Consider the following 23,557-nt stretch of genomic DNA (forward strand, 5'->3'; position numbering starts at 1 on the left):
TATATGGTGAGAGTATTCTCCATCGTGTGCTTACTAATCGCAGATGTTAGAGTGTTTGACGTAGTTGTGTTTGAATATGACGAGACGACGTGGCTGTTACTGAACAGCGTGGTTGAAAAAGATACTATTAAGTCTATTTCCTCTATTATATACCTATCTAACGCAGATACAAGAATGTTTGAGATACCGAATGAAAGTCCCTGATGGATTCTCAACAACATAGTCCTCCCACCGGTACAAAAATGAACATTCATTTCAAGTACCCAACTGTTTGTGTGTGAATTGTTCTCCAACTAGCAAAACCGGTAAACAAACTACCCGAAGCACTCACCAGTGTGAACGAGATGGTGTTTCTGTAGATGGGCCAGCTGGGTGAAGCTCTTGGTGCAGACGTTGCACTTGAACGGTCTCTCGCCCGAGTGCGTCCTCAGGTGGACCTTGAGGTTCGAGAGCTGGCCGAAGGTCTTGCAGCAGACGTTGCACTCGTAGTGCATCTTGCCGTCCTTCTTCTTGAGGGGGTAGGGCAACGACCTGTAGCCCCTGGAGCCCTGGGAGTTGGGGCTCAGGGAGCCGCTCTGCGAGCAGCCGTGGTCGTCCGGCGACAGGGAACTCGCGGGCGAGTATCGGTTCAGTGACGAGGGGTTCGCGTGGATGGTCAGTCCCGGATGGTGACCCAGGTGGAGATTGTGCGTGCCAGCGATCAACGCTTGGTTGGTGTCGATCTGCATGGTGGAGGAGGTGGGCAGCTGGTGGCTGCTGGTTGCGGCCTCCAGCCTCCTGCCGTCCGGCCTCTCGTAGACGACGTTGCCACTGGGTGTCGGCGAGTAGGCGGTGCAGTTGATGGTCAAGGGTGCCACGTTGTGGTGCAGCGAGCCGTTTTGATGGTAGATGCCGTAAGGGTAGGACGAGGGCGATTGGATGGGCGAGATGGGCGAGACGCTCTGGTTGCTGCTCACCGTTGAGCCCGGGTACACCTGGCTGGACTCAATCTGACAACCGCCCGAGCTGGAGTAGAGGATCGTGGGGGTGGACGGTCCCGTGGGGTTCGCGGATGGCGACGGGCTCTTGGTCTTCCTTTTAGCGGGGCAGCTCGTCGTGGAGGAATGGAGGTTGCTGGTGGACGTCAGTATCGTGCTGGAGGAGAGGACGTTCGCGGCGGTGTGGTGGTTGCTCGCGTTGCTGGATGAATGGATGCTACCGGGATGGGACTGGAGGACGTTGGGCCCTGTGCTGGAGTGGAGGTTCCCCGTGCTCGAGTGGAGGCTCCCCGTGCTGGAGTGCAGGTTGCTGGTGGGGCTCTGCATGGGGAGGGCGCTGTTCCCGCTGGTAGAATTGACGCATGCGTCCGCCTGCATCGGTAGGTTCGAGCTGGAGTCAGGGCTGCAGGGGAGGATGTTTCCGTAGCGATGGGACTTCTTGTAAGAGTACGCCATCTCCGTGGGGCTGGACGGCGGTGGGGTGACGGAGTCCAGATGGGTCTGGTGATGGATCTGGTGGTGCTGGTGGTGTTGCTGGACGCCGTTGTGGTGGTGGTTGTGGCTGTTGTTGTTGTTGTTGTCGGTGCTGCTGCGGAGGAGGATGTTCTCGAGAATGGAACTGCTGGGGCTGGTTAGGTAGGCTGGCCTCCCGGAAACGGGCATGTTGCCCTTCGCTTCGGGCTCGTAGAACGGTTTCGGGGCCTTCTCTATCTCGTCCTCGTTGACGGTGGACAGAACGGAGTTCTTCTGGAGGATCACGGGGGACATGGGCTTCTGAAGCTCCGGTGTCACCGCTCTGCTCGAGAGCTCCTGGTCCTTGTCCTTTCCGTTCCCCTCTAGGCTCTTCGCCGCCTGGAAGTTCCCGTAAGTCTTCGTGATCTTGATCTTCACCTTCCTGTACTCGTTCTTCGCCGCGGCGTTGTCCTGCTTGAGCACCTCGTTGGCGCACACGGACGTCTTCGCGTTCTTGCTGAAGTCCAGCACGTAGTTGTTCTCCGAGTCGGACTCGCTGCTCTCCTCGGGGGGCGTGAGGATCTCGTCGTGGTAGTTGGAGTGGTAGCCCTCGTCCGATCTGACGGAGCCGTCGGTAGGGGTCATCTGCGAGCGTCGCTCGTAGATCGACGAGTCCTTCAGGGGCGACACCACGTCCACGCTCGGGGGGATGATCTCGGTTGGTAACGCCGATTGTTGTACTTGTTGTCCTGGTAAGACGAGGCGTAAGGTTAGCTTTTGGAAGATAGATAGAGAGAGGAAGATAGAGGGAGGGAGGACACGGTACTCACGTATTCTTTGAAGCATCAGTTCGCCCGTTAGGGGGTAATTGAGCCTTTCCGCGAACTCTCGGCAGTACCACACCATAAGTTCTTGGTTCGGTAGTATCGGCTTGATTGTGTAAAAATAAATGTTCATCTGGAAAGGAAGAACACGTTTAGGGTCAGGTGCTCCGAACAAGAAGATGTTTTGAGAGAGTTATATCGACGCACCTTATACTGGCATGCTATTAGGTTCTGCGATTCGGACGAATAAGCCGGGTTTACGTAACGCATCCAATTCGATTTCTGCACGTCGTAACCGTCGATGTAGTAGAACAGCTCGTTGTTCTTGTACACCTGTCGGAACAGAAACGTAAAAATCGGTTGCGGACGTTGTGGCGTCGTTGGTCCCATTGGTTCTAGCAGTGTATAAATCGTCAGGTAATTGTTAGGGAGGCCTAGCAGTCTGGGTGTGTCAGGTCTTTAGGTTCTATAGAAGTTTAATTGGTCAACTCTCTGGGTTCTAGAAATCTTCTAAAGTTCTTGGCTCTCTAAATTCTAGAAGTCTAAGTTCTCACCTCTCTAGGTTCTAGATACCCAAGTTCTGAGCTCTCTAAGTTCTACAAGTCTAAGTTCTTAGCTCTCTAAATTCTAGAATCCTTACTTCTTAGCTCTCTAAATTCTAGAAGTCTAAGTTCTAACCTCTCTAGACTTTAAAAGCCCAAGTTCTCATCTCTCTAGATCCTAAAACCCTAAATGGTAAGCATCTGATCTATCTTCACTCCAGAGTTTAAAGTGACCACAATCTGATCTCCCGCAGGTGTTAGCAGCATAACTAACCCCCTTCTGCTCAAAAAACTCCAATTTTCGTCTCAAATAATGAGAAATCTGGAGGACACTGTTCGAACCATCCGGGAAGACAAAATGCTAAGTCGTGGACGTTCGAGGCAGTCGACCTGGAGGCCAGCCAGGAAATATCGGCGATTTAATAGGGAGGATCGAGAGAGAACCCAAGTTCGCTATCGTAACTCATCAATTCGTTACGAGGCATCAATGGCTTCGCGGGTTTCGCTTTAAGGCTCGCTAGATCGGTTGAAACCAGTTTCTGGTCTTTGCTGGCTTCTCCCCCTTATCCTTCCTTTTTTCTCCGTTGCGTCTTTAGATATTTCCTTTTTTTTTCCTCCTCTCGTCATACGCGAGAGAGATAACCGTGGCTCGCGGAATAACTGCCGCGAACGGTCCCCGAACGGCCGCCGATGAGCGATTCTTACCCTCCAGAAGTACTTCCGGTTCGCGTCGGCTGGTACAGAATCCTTGGTGTACACTTGGCCCACCAGAGGGCCAAATCTCGTCCCTTTGGGGATGTAGCTCGTGCTCCATACTCCCAAAGCCTGCAGGAAGCCAAACGACTGTCGATTAGGCTCGTCTTACAAATTTTCGTGCGGTGCGAAAGCTTAGTATTCGTTCGACAGTTCAGTATTCGAATAGCAGTCGAAATTCGATATTCGAAAACGCCCAGCCCTGCTCAGTAGCGCTACTACAGTAAAGATTGGATAAGTGCAAGACAGGATCGATTGGATAAATGCAAGATGACTATCCCCACCACTGGGGAGGTTCCCAGTATTGTAAATATATATATATGTATTAACAAATGGATTGTAGACAGTAAAGACTAGATAAGTGCAAGATGACTAACCCCGTCACTAACCAATTGACACGTTTCTGCCGATCGCTTTTTCCCCCGGAACTCTTTCTCTTTCACTCTTTGTCCTTTTCTACGTTCGACTCGAGTCAAATGTAAACACAGAATAGAAGCCTCGACATTTATCCCGTCTTTACTGTATTTGGTACGAAACGATACGAGAAGGGTTTATCGCGAGAAAATTATTTAAAATATTGCGCATTCGAGCGGATGGGACGAAGGAGAACCGTCTCCCTTCTATTTTGAACATCGAGCTTCAACGAAGCAGAGGTCCGGTCCATAAAGCGTTTTTGTCGATTCATTTGGCGTTCCATTGCGCCCCATATTAAGCAGTTCTGTCCGGCAGAATGTTTCCGAGCGTTTCGTCTACTCCAGCAATGAAAGAACCTCGCTCGTATTCGCAGGGAAACGTTCAAGATCGTTCGACACCGATCCGAATCGAGCTGTTCGTAGTCGCGCTGGATAAAAAGTTATCGGAAACCGTTTCGTATGCATATGCATCTCGCTCGATCTCGGGCGATCTCTTTACTCTAATTTGTTTCCGATCGAGAAACTTCTCGACCCCAATTTTGTCAGTGCTCCTCTGCGAGGGAGGAACGCGAATTTAAGCAACCCGACGATCTTTTTCCGTCTACGTGTCTTTACCGTAATCATTTTTAGAATTTCTCGTATTCTTCGTTATACTCGAAAGTGAGCTAAAAATAAAATCGAGGTTCGTTTAAATTTGGCTACGTCGGTCGTGGCGCGACCAAGGCTATCGCTCTCGATTCTCGTCGTCGATGAAAGTGTAACGATTTACTTCAGCTCTAGGTCACGCTCGCTAAATTGATTAGCTTCGTTGCTCTATCGAGCTCTATTCGACGGAAATCCCTCGTACGCGATTGTTCACTTCGACCCGTATCGAACCGAAACGTTTCACCGTGATTTCCTACTCGAGGTCCTTTCAAAGTACCCCCATACAGGGTGTTAAAAAATCCATTTATATGGTACAGTACTACTCGCGAGCTCGCAACGAATGAATAATGTAAATTGGTAAAGGTACATTTCGCGGAATGTGGTTCACGGTGATTTTCACGACCGTGACAAGGAGCTCGAGGGGGATTTTCCAAGGCTGAGGCGACTCGGGGTGCAAGTTTTCATGATTCTAGCGACTCTCACCAAGGAGGTCTCGAGAAATGATTCTTTGGCGGAGGAACGTACATCGTTGAGGGCCTGAGAGGGCTTGAGGACCAAATTTCTCGGCAGGGACGCTTCCGCGCGATTGGTGTCGCCCGACGACGCCGCCACATCCGGTACCAAATACACGGCATGCTGCTCGAATTCCTCTTCCCTCAAGGTCGCGTGATCCCACTCGCTGGCCTCCATCCTTCACTGAACAGAAAAATTCCAAGAAACATTAGGTTAATATTATTTTCGCTTTTATTTATTTTTGTTAGTTTTCAGAGGGGCGAGATTTATTTTCTCGCGGTAGACACGAATGTCAACGTGGATAAATAAATTTCTCTTAGGCCACTGTTGGCATCTCGCTCTCGAGATAAGAATTTTCGCTCAAGGATCTTCGTACAGGCTGTCCCCGAATTAGTGTAAGAAACGTAAATGGGTTGATAGCTGGGATGCTTCTGAACCACAATTTCTTTGCGAAAATGCACAATACATGAAATTGTTTTTATTCAGAAGCTTCTTACTAATATAATTAATTGTGCACCTCTTCTTGGACTTGTGTCCTTTCACATTCCTCCCAGGATCATTAGGTCCTCGTATCTATTTCATCAATATGTTTCCTCGTCTAGATACTGTCACCTCAATACTGTTGTCCGTGCCTGCGCTACAGTTAATTGCTTTAGTTCGGACAGCGATATGTTTATTGACTCTAACGACTCTAGTAAACATAGGTTACATAACCTTTTTATCGGTAATTCTGCTATTCACCGGCGATAACTTTGTTATGATTGTTTGTTTGTTTGTAAATTTTTGTTTGTCTTGACATCTGTCAACTGTGATTGTTTATAATTGCTACACTGTATTAATTTCATAATGGGCTATGCTCGTATATATTGAAATAAACAAATAAATAAATAAAATGTTGGTCGATGGTATTTCGTTAATAATTCAAAAACGAACCACCATCCGACATTTTTGCAAAGGAAACTATGGTTCAGAATCGTCTCAGCTACCCTCCATTTTTGGTTCTTACACTAATTGCGGGACATTCTGCATATCTTACTTCCTAGCAAAAATAATGCTTGGATTTCATATTAAATTAATCAGGAATTAGTAATCTCCATGCCTTTGGATTTAACCCTTTGATCTACGATGTGCTATAGGATCGTGAATACTATAATCGGCTATAAAATTCCTTGGGCCCTTTCGTACGAAATTCTCTACTACGAGTCTCTACTTACGAGCCACACTTTGTTACTGGTTAAAGGGTTAAATACCATTCCCAAAGATTTAATATTCATCTAGACACCGTTACCCGCGAGTTGTTTACCAAATCCTTAGCGCACGTACAAGCACCGTTATTTTCGAGTTCCGAGAGCTCAAGTTCTACTAACTTCGCCACGCCTTCCTTTCGATTAATTTCGTGATCGGGTGACGCGTATCTCGAGTACTGTTCCTCGAATCCGCGTCATAATTTCCCTCGGGATCGCTCGTCTATAAATTTCGAAACCGCCGATTATCATACTTTAACGTAACATTACATCGTGATAGTTCGTGCAGGTCTAACCCCGCGAGCGGGGCGTATTCCAATCGTCGTTTTGTATGTAATAAATAATCGCGTTGCAGGCACTTATCGAGGTAACAGCGTACGATAATGTAACCGCGAGCGCACGCAGAATTTTCGAGCCAACTTCGGTAATGGGGGACTTTTCCGACGAAGAAACGCGGAAATTGCGGTATTATTAGAATCGGGATGGAAGTACCGATGCATAATGACGCTCGACAACGCGGGACGTTATAAATATAGACGCGATTCTCGTGAATCGATACGATCAATAGCTCCTGGGAGGCGTCAACTTCGAAAACTATGGAGAAGGGTCGCTCGATCGCGTTTAACGTCCCCCCGTATATATTTTAGGGGTACAAATGGTAGGAATAAATTTCGTGTTAGGTTGAAACAAAGATGACTGTTGATTCATGACTAGACTGCCGATCTTTATGGAAAATAAAATTAAACCTAAATACGAATTTATTTTATTGTAAATAGTATAACGTGAACTTTACTTTCAATCTTTTTTATATTCTTACAAATTTTTTGCATTTTGTAGGTTCGTGCACATTCAAATTTCCTATAAATGCCTAAAGATCCGCAGTCGTGACTGTGTTGTCCTGCAGGTCATTATCACTGTATATACAGTCAGTTCCATAAGTATTAGTACCCTCAATATCTATCGAAATTATTCTCCTAAATTAAACGATAGACAGGCTTTATACGTATATATATTTACAATAAAAATTTATTTGGAAACATCGAAATTTGACATTTAATTCGGACTATTTAATTTAGGGACTGAATGTATATTAAACAACCTGTCCGCAACTATGAACGAACGAAATTTGCATTCGCTCTACAGTAATGTCTCGTTAGACGCACAAGCTCGGGACTGACCTTGTGCAGTTATCGCAGAGTTCGTATATTCTCCGACAATATATTTACTTGCAACAACTTATTATGTAGAACACTAACTAAAAAAAGATGAACGGTAAATATCGTCCGAATTATATCGTGTTTGGTATCGTTTTAACGACAAAAAAGTTGATAATAAAAATGTTTCATCGTTGCATTACATTGTTTCACCGACATCCCTTGTCCACGTTCGACGATCGTCTGCAAACATCAAAGAATATACGAAACTCGACGATCGAACTCCTGCCCTCAGGGGCTGTAGCTATGTTTGATTGTAGCTACAGTACGGGCTTAGCAACCCCGAGGTACCGGAGCTAAACGGGGGGCAGTGGGCAGTATTAAAACAATGCAGGAGTCACGTAAGACGATGATAAGAAAAATGGAAATAAGCTAGTAATAAATAAGCAGTCGTGCAATAATTTTGTATAATAAGTTACGCACTTTAAATAAACGAATGAATGAATGATCGAACTCATTGGCCTCTCAAGAGGTATACCCGCCAGAGGTGGAGCTGGATAAGTCTGTGCACTTATCCTGGACAAAGATGTGCGTCCGACGAGACGTTACTGTATGCTGAAATAAAATCCTCGTAACAGTCATATCGTACGGTAATATAACAGATACTGTCGTGATGCAGTGGATGGCAGTGAAAGTACCATAAGTGGCGGTTGTATTCGCCCAAGTACCTAAACACTTTCAGACTGGGAAGACGAATCGTCAAACATGGAACAAGAAAACGATCGAGCCCCGACACTTCAAGATGGAATCAGCGTCGAAGACTGAACTTGCTCGAAATTGTCTTAAAGCAGGAACGACGGAACCGGGAGATTCGTTTCCAGCAAAAAATATCGAGTTCCCTCCGTCGCTGACAAATGAAACTCATTATGCAAATGAGACACCGCACGGCTAAACATTGCACCGTGTAACACGGTTATAACGTCTACTCAGCTACGTCTACTTAGCTACGTCTACTCAACTGCTCCAGAAGCGTCGATCAACAAGGACGTCGCGAAATGCTAACTAAGAAAATCTCCGACAGAAAGGATAACGCGTCACTCGAATCCGAGGACTGCGCAAAGGACACGATGAAGCTATACTACGATGCAAAGGTAGTCCAAACGGAACCAAAATGGAACATGGTCGCCAATGACCGCGAAATCTATGCCTAATTTAAGATACAGTCAGTCCCATAATTCGTACCCTCTATCTCCGTTGAACACATTAACCCTTTGCACTCGAGAGGTGACTCTCACCATTAGGTTTCACGCAGTAAATCTACAATACCTAACGTGTCTTTAGGTTTAATTTCTTTAGAGCTTGAAGTGTCAATAAAATGATTGTCGGCGAGGTAAAGGTGATCTTATTCTCGAATCTATTAGGTTGTCCTAAAAGTTTCTTTCGTGAATTGCATTCAATTATTTCCTGTGGCAGTGTTTACATAAATAGACAATCCAATTTCTTAGGCATTGTTGCTGTAACAGTAATGGAGCGAAATGAATTGTACACAATTTTTTAATGCAACGTAAAACATAAAATATCGTGTATGAATTAATTATTAATAAAACGAAAGAAACTTTTGGGGCAATCTAATAGATAGCTTAGAATTCATGGCAATAGAATGCTAAGAAACATCTCGAGTTGCTGGCAGATACCAGAAAAAAAGGCCTCGAGTGCAAAGGGTTAATTAGGGTTGTGCATCAATAAGCAGGCAGCTCCATTTTTTCAAATTCTTCTCCTTATTTCATCACAAAACGAAAGGAACTTTTCGAATTCGTGATTATGTTCTTAACCTCAAAACCATGAAAAAATGGAGTTACCTCCTTATCGCAGACCACCCCCTCATTTGTCTAAATTAAATGGTGAGCTCGATACTTCCAAACAAATATTTCATTACGAATATGTGCACGAATAAACTTCAGAAAGTATATATTTATATTGAAAGATTGACATCGAAGCATCAAACCTGTCATTTAATTTGGACAAATTTCTTCGATGAACATAGAGGGTACGAATACTGACTGAGTGCAAGTCCAACCCTAAATAGTTGTACAGGTGAAATTGCAGGTGCAACACGAACCTGCGAATCTTTCAAAGCACGATTCACCAAAAGATGGCGATTTTTTTTTTTTAACGAAAATAAATATCCACCGATGGGGCGAACGACCGTGGAATTTTCATCGTACCCGATCATTCGTGTTTTCCACGCGTGCGGTACCGCGAAAAACGAATTTTTTTCTGGCTTCTGAATCAACGATGGCGCAACACTTTAACACCGCGAAAGTGAAACCCGTCCACGCATTGATCGACTGCAGGGGCGAGTGGCGGGAGGGGGACGGGGCATAAACTACGAAGTCCGCCGCCCCCTCACACCCTCCTCCCCACACCCCCCTACCGCCCCCGTCGACGCGACCGCCCAGCCAGCGGGGGTTTTCGCTACTCGTTGAATTTCCATTTCCGTGGAAATCGCGCACTACCACCACCGCCTATCCCATCCCCCTCTTTCACCCCATCCCCCCCCCGTTCACTATTCGTTAACTTTCCGCGTAACTTTTTGCTTTCCCCCAGCCACCCCCGTCGTTCCAACCCCTTCGATTCAGAGGATTTTTCTTCACCCTCGCGTTTCATCGGTTCATCGGCGATGTTAGTCGTTCCCCCTCGATTCATTCATGTTGTTCTCGTACGTAGGGGGCGGGATGAGTGGGTGGGTGTCTCTTTGTTTTCATTTTCTTAAGGGGACGGAAAACGTGTCTGTGATTCTTTTGAGGAAATTCGTCGTGTTGTCTTTGTTCTTTATTTTTCGAGCGTTAGCCACTGTCATCGAATCGAAGCATTCGAGGCTTTCACATTGGGGATTTTAGCCGACGATGCCTTTCTCATTTCGAACGGTTTATATTTTTCATTTTCGGTTTCGATCGTCCTAGATAGGTATTAACCCTTTGCGGTCGTATGTCTACTCTCAGCCACCAAAGCCTTTTTACTGTTCCGGTCGTATGTCTGCTTTCAGCCACTACAACAAGAAACTATCTGAACTTTAATACGTCCGAAAAGGGTTAAATTGTGATTGTACGGGGCTGAGAAAATTCTAAATGAATTTCCAGCAGAAATCCTCGATATCTCCATATTTCTCCACGTATTTCTTTTCATTTAACGCGAGTATTCCGTAAACCCTGAGACCAACCGATGAACCTAACCCCAATAATTTAGAGAGCCATATTCGAAGCCAAGCCACGGAACGAAGTCATGGGAATGCTGGTGGTGAATGATTAGGGGAGTTGGAAGTCAGAACGCGCAGGGCATTGCGCTAACTTTTGGTGAATGACCGTTGCACTCGGCAGTGTGCTGGGCCGAGGCTCTCGACAAAATCGATGCTCGTAAAGGGCATGTGCAATGTTTCCCTCGCAGCGTTTCATTTTCACTCGCAAAATCGTGTCCCGGGGAATTCCATTCAACTTGAATTCCGCTCGGCCAAAACTTACTGGAAAAGTAGTATTCTATTCTCGAACGTTCGCGAGACACTTTCGATCTTGCGATGAAAGAAGTTGCCGGATATTATTTAATTATTATTTCGATGCACGCTGCTCGGAAATTGATTTATGTACGAATGTGTCTTCCGATCGTGGAATTATTGAGAAACTCGAAGGTCCGGTCTCCCGATATAAATGCACGTAGAGCCATTAATCTCTAAACGTACAGTAATGCATGATGAATAAACTCAGCTTTTCGCCATTTATTCGACCGATTAAATCTTCATCTACTCATTGTGTAATATTTCTGTTCACGTTTCGAATTTTATCGAGTGTTCCAGTGTGTAACAGATGAAAATGTGTTACTTGCATCATTAATTCGTCATTCAAGACGATTATTCAACCGTGGATTAGTCGAATACATTTCCTACTCTTCCAGAGTGGCGTATTATCTCCCCAATTTAAATTCAATATATCCCAGACAAAAAGGTATGTTTACCTTTAATCCATTATTCGAAGCTTTTATTCAACCGCGAATAATTACTCAAATAAATTTCCTACTCTTCCAAAGTGTCGTACTATCTTCCTAATTAAAATTCAAATTTAAATTCAATATATCCCAGACAAAAGTTGTCCATGTTTACCTTTAATCCATTATCCGAAGCGTTTATTCGACCGAGTATTTACTCGAATAAGCTTTCTCTCATCCAACACGAGGCACCTCGCAATTAAAATTTCAATTTCAACTCGCTCGATGAAAATTTATCTTTCCTTTCTCGTTCCGAGACGTTCACCCAACCGAATAATTCCTCGAATGACTTTCCTTGAAACATCGGAGTTCGAATTCGATATAAAACGAGCGAAACAGCGTCCGTCATGCCAAAGTGTCGTTCGAGCAGGAAAATTTCGCCCATGTTCGCGCAGTACTCACGCCTTTTGGTGCATCGGTTCGCGCGACCAGCTCCTTCGAGTCCGCGTTGCGGTTGGTCACGGTGCTGGTGGCCCGGAGGGTTGATTTTCGTTGCGGATAAAAAATGAAACGGTCACCCCTCGTTTCCCCTTCTACGTGATCCTGTGATTTCTCAGGGAGATCGGCATCCCGCCGAGTCTGTGGACACCCGGGACCCACGGCCGGCCTCGCGTTGAGGGACGTAACGCGCCGGTGTTGCTCAACATTTAATTAACCGAATTGCACCACCCCCGTTTCACGACGAGGCGCAAAAATTCGTCGAGCGTCGATAAGGCCGATCGCTGCCGGCTCCCCCACGCAGAGCCGGTCCTCTCACCACCTATTCACGACGCTTCTATCGATTATCAGGACATCGAGAAAACGAAATTGGTTGGAACCTGGCGCTGCCGTTGCACCCGGATCAACCGTTGGACCACTCTCTCCCTTCTCGCTGTTTATCAACAACAATCCCTCCGAGTAGCACCTCGCGGTCCCAGACCCCTTCGATCCGCACCACCCCCGCGCTCCCCCACCTCCTACACGATTAACCAGAATCGTTGATATTCGTCGTGAACTATCCGTGGATCCACACGTAACTCTCTCTTTCTCTCTAAATTCCTCACGGAAACGCACACGCGAGCCACTTCCGACGCACTTCACCTCCTTCGGTCTAACCACCCCCTCCACCCACCCCCGTTTTTACTTTCCCAGGTGTAACAACCGGCGGGTACCGGACGCACGAAACACCGTCGCGGACCGTTTGCGAACGATCGGGACGTATCCTCGTCGAGGACGAGCCTCTCTTCGTGCCACCCTTATCCCTCGATCACTGGGGATCGCGGTTTGCCGATCGTTCGACGAACCGCTCGAAGCACACGTAACGACCGTTCGTTTCCCGCTGACCGTAATCCGAAAAATGACACCTGACTCGAAGAGGGGGCGGCTCGGACACGAGGGTCCCGCGATTTCGCGTTTTCGCGACCCGTTTTTGTTGTTTTTTTTTTCGAAGGTGGCCTCCGCCTTCGGGGTCTACTTCGGATGGCACACGCAGAGAGCGGTGTGTGGAACTCGGGTAGACCTGACCTAGCCCAACGCGAGTCGGCTTGGCTCGTCCTCCCCCTGCGTCGGTATTGGTCGCTGGCTATCCCTCTCTCTCTCCGTCCTGCTTCCCTTTCTAACGAACGCGGACGCGGTGGTGTGCCAGCAAAGCTGCCAGACCAGAGCAGAGGTGGTGCATTTCTCTGCGCTGCGCTTTCGATCGACCCGTTGCCAGAGGTTCCCTTCCCTCAGCCCCTCTACAGGCCCCCTGGCCTCTCTCCCTCGCCCTCCGAGAGCCGTCTCTCTTCATCCATCGGCCTGTCAGCTGGCCCTCCCTCTTCGATCAACGCGTCTCTCTTCGTCCGTCCCCTACCACCGCGTAACGTCTCGTCCTTGTTCATCTACAATGGGCATCCTCGTCCTTCCCACCCCTTCGCGGCAGCTCTCGTGCATTTCCCTCTTTCGTCCTCCTCGCTCTCGTTGCCTGCTTCGCCGCCTCTCCCTCGGCCACGCTCTCGTTTACCCCTTTCAACCCCTCTTGCTACTCCACCGCGTGCAACTGTGGCCCCCTCTCTTTCCCTCACACTTCGTATATATGTATATTTATATATATATATATATACATGACTATATATATTTTTTATATTTTTTATTTTTTTGTCTTTCTATCATTTCCGTTTATACGGTTCGTTGTGTAGTCACATTTTCAATTTTTAAGCATCGAAGTATCAGGGCGAGTCGGTTTTTTTGAGAATTCGCGGTAGCGTGATTAATTGATAAAAATTGGGAAGGAAGTAGATATTCGTGGATGGTGTTCTGCGAGGGGACTTCGATATTTCATGCATCTTCTGAGAATTGTCTTGGTTTGGACCAGCTGATGAGAAATCGTAAGACGGAAGTGGAAAGTTAATGTTTGTTCGGGGGGAGGGGGGTATTTAAATAGCGCACCGGGAATTGTGGATACTTTTCTGATTGAATGTTGATACTTGAAGAGTAGTGTTTGGGTAATTGTGTTTGAGTAGCGATATTCGAATGGTGGTATTCAAACGGTAACATGCAGGCTATGGTGTTCGAATAGCGGTATTCAAACGATAATATCCAAACTGTAATGTTCGAAAAGAGGTATTTGATTTATGATATTCCGAACAATGGTATTCGAATAGGGGTATTCGAACGGTAACATTCAAGCTATGATATTCGAATAGGGGTACTCAAATCCTAATACCCAACCTATAATATTCGTAAAGAGTTATTGGAATTATGATATTCAAACAGTGATATTCCAAAAGAGGTGTTCGAATAGTAATACTCGAGTAACGATACTCTACAAATAATGTATTTCGAGAAGGGTTCAAACGGAAAGTAATAAGTACAAAGGTCCCGTGGAATCGTTCGTGGGTACACGCGAACGAGCGAATAAAAATAGCGAGCGATAAAAAAAAATGTTACAAAAAAAAAGTGTGAAAGCACATCGAGTGGGGGTTGTCGGTTAAAAGTGCAACTAGCCAATAAGGTAGCGCGCTTAATTATCGTCGGGATCTTGATTCCTAGGGTGAATTCGAATGGGTTTCGCAAGACGTCTCGGTTTTGGCGCGGGGGGGAAGAGGGGAGGGGGGGGGGGTGTGGTGGTGGTTTATGTAACGTGTAAAATCGATAGGGCGAGCCGGCGGGCGAATGATCCAAGAAAAGAAGCGTTTACCCTCTGGCACGCAATTAGGAGCGAAGAATATTGGACTGCGGGAACGGACGGAATACGGAACAGGCCGCGTGAAAATGTCACCTGACGTTTAATACGATTTAGAGGGCTGCACTTATCGCGGTGGCTGCCTCAGACGTTTCGCGGTTCATTTAATTCGACGATCGAGGCGGAGGGGAAATGTCGTTTCATGGGGTCTCTCTAGGACGGGAGAAAAGAAACGTTGACCGAAACGGAACGAAATAAAGGACGAAGCGAGAAGAAAGGGACACGCTATTTCCAGCAGTCATTTTTTAATAAATTTTCGTCGCTGCCTTTGAATGTTCAAAAAGCGGGGTAACAGAAAGAGTCTCTCTTAAACCGTGCCCATAAAGCGACGTTGGTTATGCCTCTGTTTACAGAAATAATCCGCATTGTGGTAGAATTAAGCGGTCCGTTTTGTCCGTAGAACGTTTTCAACCCCCTCGTTTGATCGTTACGCGTGTGTTTTTCACCGTGGGTGAAACTGCACGGTCCAAAACAAATTCGACATGTGGGCAGAAACAAAATTCTTCCGGTTGACGATCATAAATGAGAAGGTGTTGTTTATATACGTGTACGTATACAGTATTTTTTTTTTCATTTATCGTCTTTAGCCAAGAAAGTATTTTTTTTTTATATTTGATAAATATATGATGTATAATTCTTCGTATTCCTCTCGATTTAGATTTAAAAAAAAAATAATCGAACGACTATTTTCCGATTCGTGTGGTCGTTCGACGGGACTAGAAGACGCGCGACGACCACGGGCCGAACGATAGGGGAAGCTCTAGTCAACATTGTCATCGAAGGACAATTTCTTCTGGTCTGGTAAATTTTCAAGCCAGACGGCCGTCTACAAAAATCCTGCGGTGTTTTTCTCCCGTCCTTGTTTACTCCTCCTTTGAGCGACTGGTTTTTCTAACGGTGCGTCCCTCTCGCACGGTTTCTCCGCGTCCGTTGTCCTCTCGCAACCCCTTCACGGGGACGTGCATTTAACCCCAGCGCCACCCTTTTGCTCACAACTCCCACCCTCCTTTCCCCATTCACGGCTCGGTGCATACACCGATCATGTACGAGCCGCGCGAATGTAAATCGGCCCAAATCGATCCTGACCGGTCTACAATCTCCACAATTTTCACCCCCTTCCCCTTCTCCTCCCTGGATCTTTTATCGATACGCGATCGACATCCGTTACATTACCGACACTCGAGCCGTTCAAAAATGCAAGCGTTGAATATTTATAGCTGTCCGTAGAGAGACGCTTAATTTTAACATTTAACGCTTGCATTATTTGAAAGATCGTTAAATTGAATTGTTTGGTATTTATGGTTTTTCCGTTTTCATTCGAAGAAATATCGACGACATGGTTATAATGCGTTCGTTCAATTTGTCTCAATTTTTTGGAATACTTTACACTTATGTTTACGTGACTCGGAGAGAAGTAGATCGATACTAATTCCTTAATTCAAACAAATACTGAAGACATCCTTATACGGGAGCCTTGAATTTTTCTAAATTTTTATTGGGATACTCTACTCTTCTATTCGCATGATTTATACTATACTACACGGCCTTAAATTTGTCTAAATTTTTTGGAATACCCTATTCCGCTATTTACATGATTTTTCCTCCCTTAGAGAGAAGTGAATGAATACTCATTCCTTGATTCAAACAAATACTAAAGACATCCTTATAATGGGACCTTAAATTTGTCTAAATTTTTTCGGATACTGTACATTTATATTTACATGATTTTTCCCCCCCTAGAAAGAAGTAAATACTGATTCCATAATTCTGGCGTCTTAAATTGTCTAAATTTTTTGGGATACTATACTCTTCTATTTACATGATTTACACTATACTGGGGCCTTTAATTTGTCTAAATTTTTTGGTACACCCTACTCTTCTATTTACATGATTTTTCCTCCCCCAAAGAGAATTGAATTAATATTCATTTCTTAATTCAGACAAAAACGACATCTTTATACTGGGGCCTTAAACTTGTCCACATTGTTTAGAATACCTTACACTCATATTTAAACCAACTCCTCTCCCCCCTCACCTCAGAAAGTATCGAATGAATACCCCTTCCCTGGTTCAAACAAATATCGAGGACATCTTCGATACTTGGTCCTCAAATTCACTCCAATTTCGTCGAATACTTCGCGCTTGTATTTAAATAAACTCTCCCCCCTCCCAATCATCCATCCTCTCAAAACATCCCTGCAACGACTAGGATCCATCTACACATCCTAACCTCTAAATAAAAAAATTCCATTTACCCTTACCCCCTTACCCCTTACAGTCTCAAACTAGCTATCTCAACGAGTCGGTGAAAATTGATCGGCCAACTTCCAATCCTCGCGAGAGTAATTTTTCGCGACGGTAGTTTCGGAGCACCGAGTGTATGGAATCCGCCTGGCCCAGACCCCGGGCCAGAGTCACGGCCACTCGAGATCGGTAACCCCGTTCACTTTGGCCAAACGACTGTCGCTGCGCGCGGCTCTTTTTTCGTCTACGCGTCATCGTCGACGGCCTAGCTCTTCGGCGATCATCGACACCTCGTATAACAGAGAGGGAGGTGGGTCGTCGAACTTGCGCGTACCCTAATCCCGCAGACCGGTCTCGATTCCATCTGGAAGGTTACGCGAACGATATCTGTCGCGCTGACGCTTATAAAGGGCCGATACCCATCGGGAGATAACGCGGATAACACCTTCACGCAGAGATGGACAAAACCGTAAACTTCGAATAAATCTGAAGTTTGCCGATATGTTTGTTTCGTTTTCTCTTTTCAACATTTCCCAAAGAAGGAAACGAGACAAACACATCGGCAAACTTCAAATTTATTCGAAGCCTAGGGTTTTGCCCATCGCTGCCTTTACACCATTATAACTGAGACGGTCGTTCACCGTGAACGCCTCTACGCGTCTCCCAGCGAGTAAACAAGCCTCCTCTAAAACGAATCTCCCTCTCGTAATTAACGCGGTCAGATCGACACCTTCGGCTCGGAGCGTGTCCTCGGAAGCCCGCGTATTTTTCCGCTCGGAAGTAACAAATCGCGGTCTGTTGAATCACGTATCGATGCAAGTAGTATAGGACAGCAGGGGTTTCGCGAAGTGTTGGAATGCCGAGATACGGGAGGCTCGCGTGGGAGTCGACGAAGATGGCGGGATGAGCTCGCGCGGGACCGAACGGCCGTTCGATTCTTGAGGCCGTTAGGCCGGGGCCACACTATGCGTTTTTGCCGCTGCGATTATGACGGATGCGGTCATCCGGTTTGTGACGTTGCATAGAATCAAATGAGAGGTGCTACACTAGTGCGGCGCTGCCGCATCCGTCGAACGCCACCGCAGCAGACTGCGGCACGCTGAACGCACCGGACCGTCGCATCGTGGCGGAGACATGTCAAAACACGTGTATTCATATGGCCCCTGTTCACACTACACGGTTTTCCCGCATCGTTCTTATCAATTTTTATCGTTGTGTGTCCTGTGTGTGTCCTGGTCTTTCTTCTGCACTTATAGACCGTCTCAACTTTGTATTCTGTTTCGAAATATGTGGTCTTAAAATTTCTAGTAATTCATCGAATGAATTTATTGACACTCGGTAATAACTAAAAAACTTATCCTTAAAGTTGCGGATGTTAGCAAAAAAAAATTTGAAATCTATTGTTTCGCTCCGAAAAAAAATGGACGAACCCAATAATTACGACGTATCGGTTCACGCAAGAACCCTTCTGCTTCCATAGCACACGTAATTCTCAAAAATTGATTCGTATTCATGTTATCGTTTCGATAGTTCAGACGAGACTGCGTTAAAATCTCAGCAATGTATCATGTAGTACCCTTCCAGTTAAATCGCGTCCGCTTTCGCCACAGCGACGAAAACGCATAGTGTGGCCCCGGCCTTAGAGGAAATCGGTGACCGGTCCTGGAAAAATTGACGATCGCGAGCGGATAGTTGGCTCGGGTCGGACTGCTGCGCTGCTTTGATGTTCGGTCTCTAAAGGGGATTCGGTTGAGCAGCTTTGGCTAGGGCGGTGGAGGATGGCTTGTTTAAATGACGCTCGGTCGGGCCCTGAGTGTGTCACTTAGGTGAAATTTAGTTTCGAAGATCTTGTTTAATTTTGTTGTTGTTGTGTAAAAATATTGTACGGCTCGAATCCAATTTGCAAAAGCAAGATTAGCATTTCAAGTGGCTTTCGGGAGATTTCTGCTGGCCGTGCGCCACTGCGGTGTATTGACTCGCAATAATTCACTCGCGGGTGGTTCCCGAAATTAATAGAATATCGCGACGGGGCGTGATTTACTCGTAATTTCGTGGAAATGCCGGCGACGACGGAATCAAATTTATAGTAGTAATTGCGCTTTATCGGCGCCAGGTCATACCGCGTCTCTGTTCATTCGCGCCATCTTGCTTTGGCGTTCAGACAAAAGCGATTCCGCTTTAATTCCCCTCGTGCGAATTTCGACGAATTTTGTGACCACCTTTGGCTTCGCGAATTTGAAAATAATTCAGTCGAATCGATCGTTGTTAAAAATTTGCTAATAATGCGTTCGAAATTAAACGATACCTCTGGGTCAAATAATTCCATTTGCAATTTCCATTTGGAAAGTAGTTCAAATTTTAATTCGTAGAGTTTAGTTTTTAGTAGTTTATTTTGTGCCAATATATAAACCCATAATTACAAAAGTGGTCTCAAGTCAAAATTGAAAAAAAAGTGTGCGTATTAGTCATTTCACATCACATTATTTTAATCTAAATTGATTGAATGTAATTTTTTTTTTTCAAGAAATATCTGACAGACCACTTTCATAATTACGGGCGCGTATACAGGTGTTCGTTTCGAAAAGTGTCGAAAGAGTTTATTTCGAATAATTCACAAGTACCGAAATAGAAGTGCCTATAAATGGGCGTAACGTGGAATAATTTATAGCGTAGAGATAAAAGAGCTTGAACCTGTTTAGTTTGAATAGTTTATAAGAGTGTCGAAATAGAAGTGTCTGTCACTAGGTGTAATATCGAATAATTTATAAAACCGTTTATTTTAAAACTTTGGAATACATCGCTTCGTTCACGAATGTTCTCGTACGCTACAAAATGTGTTCCAAATTTCTTGCACGTTTGGGTCGATACCATAGAATCTAAACGAGAGGCTTTTACAATCAAGGCTAATCAAAAACTAATCGAAACAATCTCAATTATATTACTAAACCTCCCTCTCTAACTTAAAAAATGCATCGTACGAATTCAAACCTACGTTTCTGACCATAATTTCGTACCATCTTTTATTTCGAGAATTTTTCTTGGCCCGAGCGAGTTCCTTTGTCAGCGAGATTCGATCCCAGAGCACGATATCTCGATGCGGCACCGGGAGCGACTCGCGCGGATACGTGGGCGAGGTCGTCGAACCGCAAATTCGTGTGACGAAATTTCGTCGAGCAGCGCGCCCGCACCGCTGGTCCGTCCGAAATTTCACTTTTCGAGGGACATACGCGCGCACGTGCAACCGCGTCGCTGAGGCGCACGCACACGCTAGCACGAGTCACCTTGCGAATTTCCACGTTGCCGAGCCCTCCTAGCGAAAGAAGTTTCCGCGTGAATCGCCGACGCGACTACTAACCCAGATACGTTCCCGGGTCGTCGATCTTTTCCCTCCTCGGAGGAACGACTGTACCAGATATATTAATTTCCTTCGGTACGAACGCTTCTCGTGAGAATCGCGTCGGGATCGTCGCGATTTCGGCACGACACGCTCACTTCCGATCTTTTTTGGCGAGATCTAAATATTACACACGATGACACTACTATTTCATCGAGCTTATAAGTATTCAAAATATGGAGGTTTGGATAATTTTGGTGAATATTTATTTAGAGTAGGTCAATGATTTTGACAGTTGTGAGAAATTAATTATATTAGGTTTTATCCTATTTTGTATATTCATTTTTGTTGGAGGATTCTTAATAATTTTAGTCGATCGACTTCACTCATTAAAGACAGACAACTTCAGACAAAAATCTGATGAAAAATCTCCTCAAAATATGACTACTCTTATACGCTATTCAAAATGTGTAGGTTTAGATGTTTTTGGTGAATATTTATTTAGAGTAGGTGAATGATTTTGACAGTTGAAAGAAATTAATTATATTAAATTTTATACTATTTTATATATTCATTTTTGTTCGAAACTCTTAATTAATTTTACTTAATCGACTTCACTTCAGACAAAAATCTGATGAAAAATCTCATCAAAAAATTGCCTACTCCAACATTCATGAAAATATTTTCAATTTCTATTTACTAAGCATATTATACTTAAAAGAAACTCCCCTAATCTCTTATCTCCGCAATTTTTACCTACCAATTTTTCGTCTCAAAATACACATTTGCTTTTTTCATACCACAGCGAAAACCCTCTCTCCTCCCCCTTAACAAGAAAACATTTTAGAAATTCCTTTTGACCAATTCGAAAGCTACAAATTGAATTATTTAAAACCTACATAAATTTTTCAGTTTCAATTGAAAACGTTGTTTGCTAGAATGGTAGAGTTCCCGTGGACGGTTGTAACGCCATCCCCTGGCGCTCGTTGTGCTGAAAGCGATGCTCCCCGTTGTTTCATCGATTCGAGGCGCTTTTCAGCGCCGGTCGAAAGGGAAATTAAAGCTTCCTCGATCCTTTGTCGCCCCCGGGGCTGAACGTCGGCGAAACGGCTGTCGCCGAGGCACCGCGAGTTTCTAATCAGACGCGCGTAATAGCGGCCGCGAATAGAAAACCGAATGTGAACCGGAAATGCCGTTTCCATGGAACCCATTCGAATCGAACCGTTCCATGGTGCAAGGTGGTTTACCTCTCTCGTTCCACACTCTCGTAACTGTTACTTTAGAGAATAACGGGGCCCCCTCGCGCTCGCGCGTGTATCGCGCCGATTGCGTGCGCTTCGCTACACGCGGATTTCCGGGAATAACGGGCAGAAATTTTGTTTAGAACCTCGGCACGCGAAACGGCCGAGACGCCGATGTTTACGAATTTCATCTTCGCCTTGAAATATTATCGTTCGAAGCGGTCTTACGAAAAGGGGCCACTCGGTTTCGCGTTAAAGAATGTTCTGGAGGAGTGGTTAGGAGGCGCAAGAAGTTAAATATTTTTCCAGATTCCCTTCGAAATAGTAGTTCTTTAAATACCGGAGCAGAGAGAGGTCATTTTTTGAGATCATCCGAGAATGAATTTTCTTTCCATCTTTAAGTGGTTGAAAACGAAGATACAATAGTATATATTTATGTATATTTGTTTTACTTAATAAATATTTCGAGTCTCATTCATTTGGTTGTCGTCTACCTTTTGAAATTTCTTTTTAATCATTTATTCTCAAATTTTCATCGACTCGAAAATGGAGAAAAAAATTCTTGCTACATCTCAAAAAATGTCTACTTTCCACTTCGATAATCCATTCACTTCAAGAATAACTGCTTCAAAGACATGTAAAGAATATTCACGATTTACTTGCAGAAACTTTATTCATAAATATTGAGATTTCGAACCGAAACCTTATTTTTATCAAAATAAAATATAGCCCATGTAAGAGACACCGTGGCTTTTTACTACTGGAAAAAATTGTAGAGTCGGTTCAGTAGTTCCACAGTTTACGTACGAACAAATTTTACCTCTTTGTAATATTAGTGTAGAATCTATGTTCGTAAATAAAGTCGTGGCATCGCGACACACGTGAAGGGGAGAATATTTTTTGGAAGTAAATTGTGGATATTCATTACATGCCTTTGAAGTAGTTATTCTTGAAGTGGATGAATTATCGAAGTGGTGAGTAGTTCCATTATTGATTCTATGAGAATTTGAAAATGAGTGGTTAAAAAGAAACTTCAAAAGATAGATCACCATCAAATGAATGAGACTTGAAATATTTATTAAGTAAATAAATATACATGCACTTATATTTTCACATCTCCTTATACACTTGATCGTGGTCAACCGTATCAATCGTATCTACCGGAATTCCTACAGTAGAATGGCCCCCGTCAATGGTCAGCCAGTGTGACCGGACGAAAACGTCGAATTCACGAAAACGATCTCGATCGAGGGACCCCATTAGCCAGAAAGGCGAGGGTTCCGAAGGTCAGAAGCCCGCGGAGTTGTCGCATCAAATATTCATTTCGTGTTCTCCCGATGGTTAAGAAAGGTCTGGACGCCTGTAAGAAGGTCGATGCTACGCCGAGTCGCCCGGGGTCGACGAACCTTAAGGCTTTGAACCGGGACATGTTGCGTTCAAGCTTTTTTGTAGAAAGTGCTGTTACTCCGATGATCTTGCAACAACGAACTTCGTTTCTTTGCTCGGCAAAGAAAAACCTTCTACTATTTTCTGGCCCCACGTCCCCCCCACCCCCTCCCTCTTGGGGCTCAGGGGCCCGGTCCGTTAACTGATTTGAATTTTCATGAGCACCGCCAACCACCCCGGCCGAAAATTATTCGAGGAATCCTTGGGACCGCGGAACCATTTTATTTTGGCGACGTCGAATGAAATTAAGTTGTTTTTAGTATTCGAGTACAGAGATTCTGTTCGAATACTCGAGTGCTCGAGTACTTTTCAAGTGTTACTTAAAGGATATACTTGAGTATTTGTGTACTTTTCAAGTTTTCCTTTAACGATACTCGAGTATTTGAGTACTTTTCAAGTTTTCCTTAAACGATACTCGAGTATTTGAGTACTTTTCAAGTTTTACTCTAAACGATATTCGAGTATTTGGATACTTTTTCAAATCTTACTCAAACGATACTCGAGTATTCGAGTACTTTTCAAGTTTTCCTTTAACGA

At 44.9% G+C, this 23,557-nt stretch overlaps 2 protein-coding genes across 7 annotated transcripts in view; one reads left to right on the forward strand and one right to left on the reverse strand.

The window, feature by feature from the left end:
* LOC128877008 (neurotrophin receptor-interacting factor 1) overlaps positions 1 to 16,256 on the reverse strand; it is a 24,685-nt gene extending 8,429 nt beyond the window's left edge. Inside the window, exons 1-6 of one of the 4 annotated variants that reach the window (XM_054123926.1) lie at positions 11,958 to 16,256; positions 5,091 to 5,303; positions 3,502 to 3,621; positions 2,462 to 2,587; positions 2,261 to 2,387; positions 332 to 2,179 (exon numbers count right to left, since the gene is read on the reverse strand). In XM_054123926.1, coding sequence (XP_053979901.1) covers positions 332 to 2,179; positions 2,261 to 2,387; positions 2,462 to 2,587; positions 3,502 to 3,621; positions 5,091 to 5,297 — 2,428 coding nt within the window. In that variant the 5' untranslated portion in view covers positions 5,298 to 5,303; positions 11,958 to 16,256. Of the gene's footprint in view, positions 1 to 331; positions 2,180 to 2,260; positions 2,388 to 2,461; positions 2,588 to 3,501; positions 3,622 to 5,090; positions 5,304 to 9,637; positions 11,590 to 11,668; positions 11,839 to 11,955 lie in introns of those variants that run through there. The other 3 variants (XM_054123930.1, XM_054123928.1, XM_054123927.1) reach the window with 3 other exon arrangements.
* LOC128877011 (protein FAM76A) overlaps positions 1 to 23,557 on the forward strand; it is an 88,297-nt gene that overhangs the window by 13,026 nt on the left and 51,714 nt on the right. The gene's annotated exons all lie outside the window — the stretch shown is intronic.

The sequence above is a fragment of the Hylaeus volcanicus genome, chromosome 5 (genome assembly GCF_026283585.1).
Source record: "Hylaeus volcanicus isolate JK05 chromosome 5, UHH_iyHylVolc1.0_haploid, whole genome shotgun sequence".
NCBI classification, from domain to species: Eukaryota; Metazoa; Arthropoda; class Insecta; order Hymenoptera; family Colletidae; genus Hylaeus; species Hylaeus volcanicus.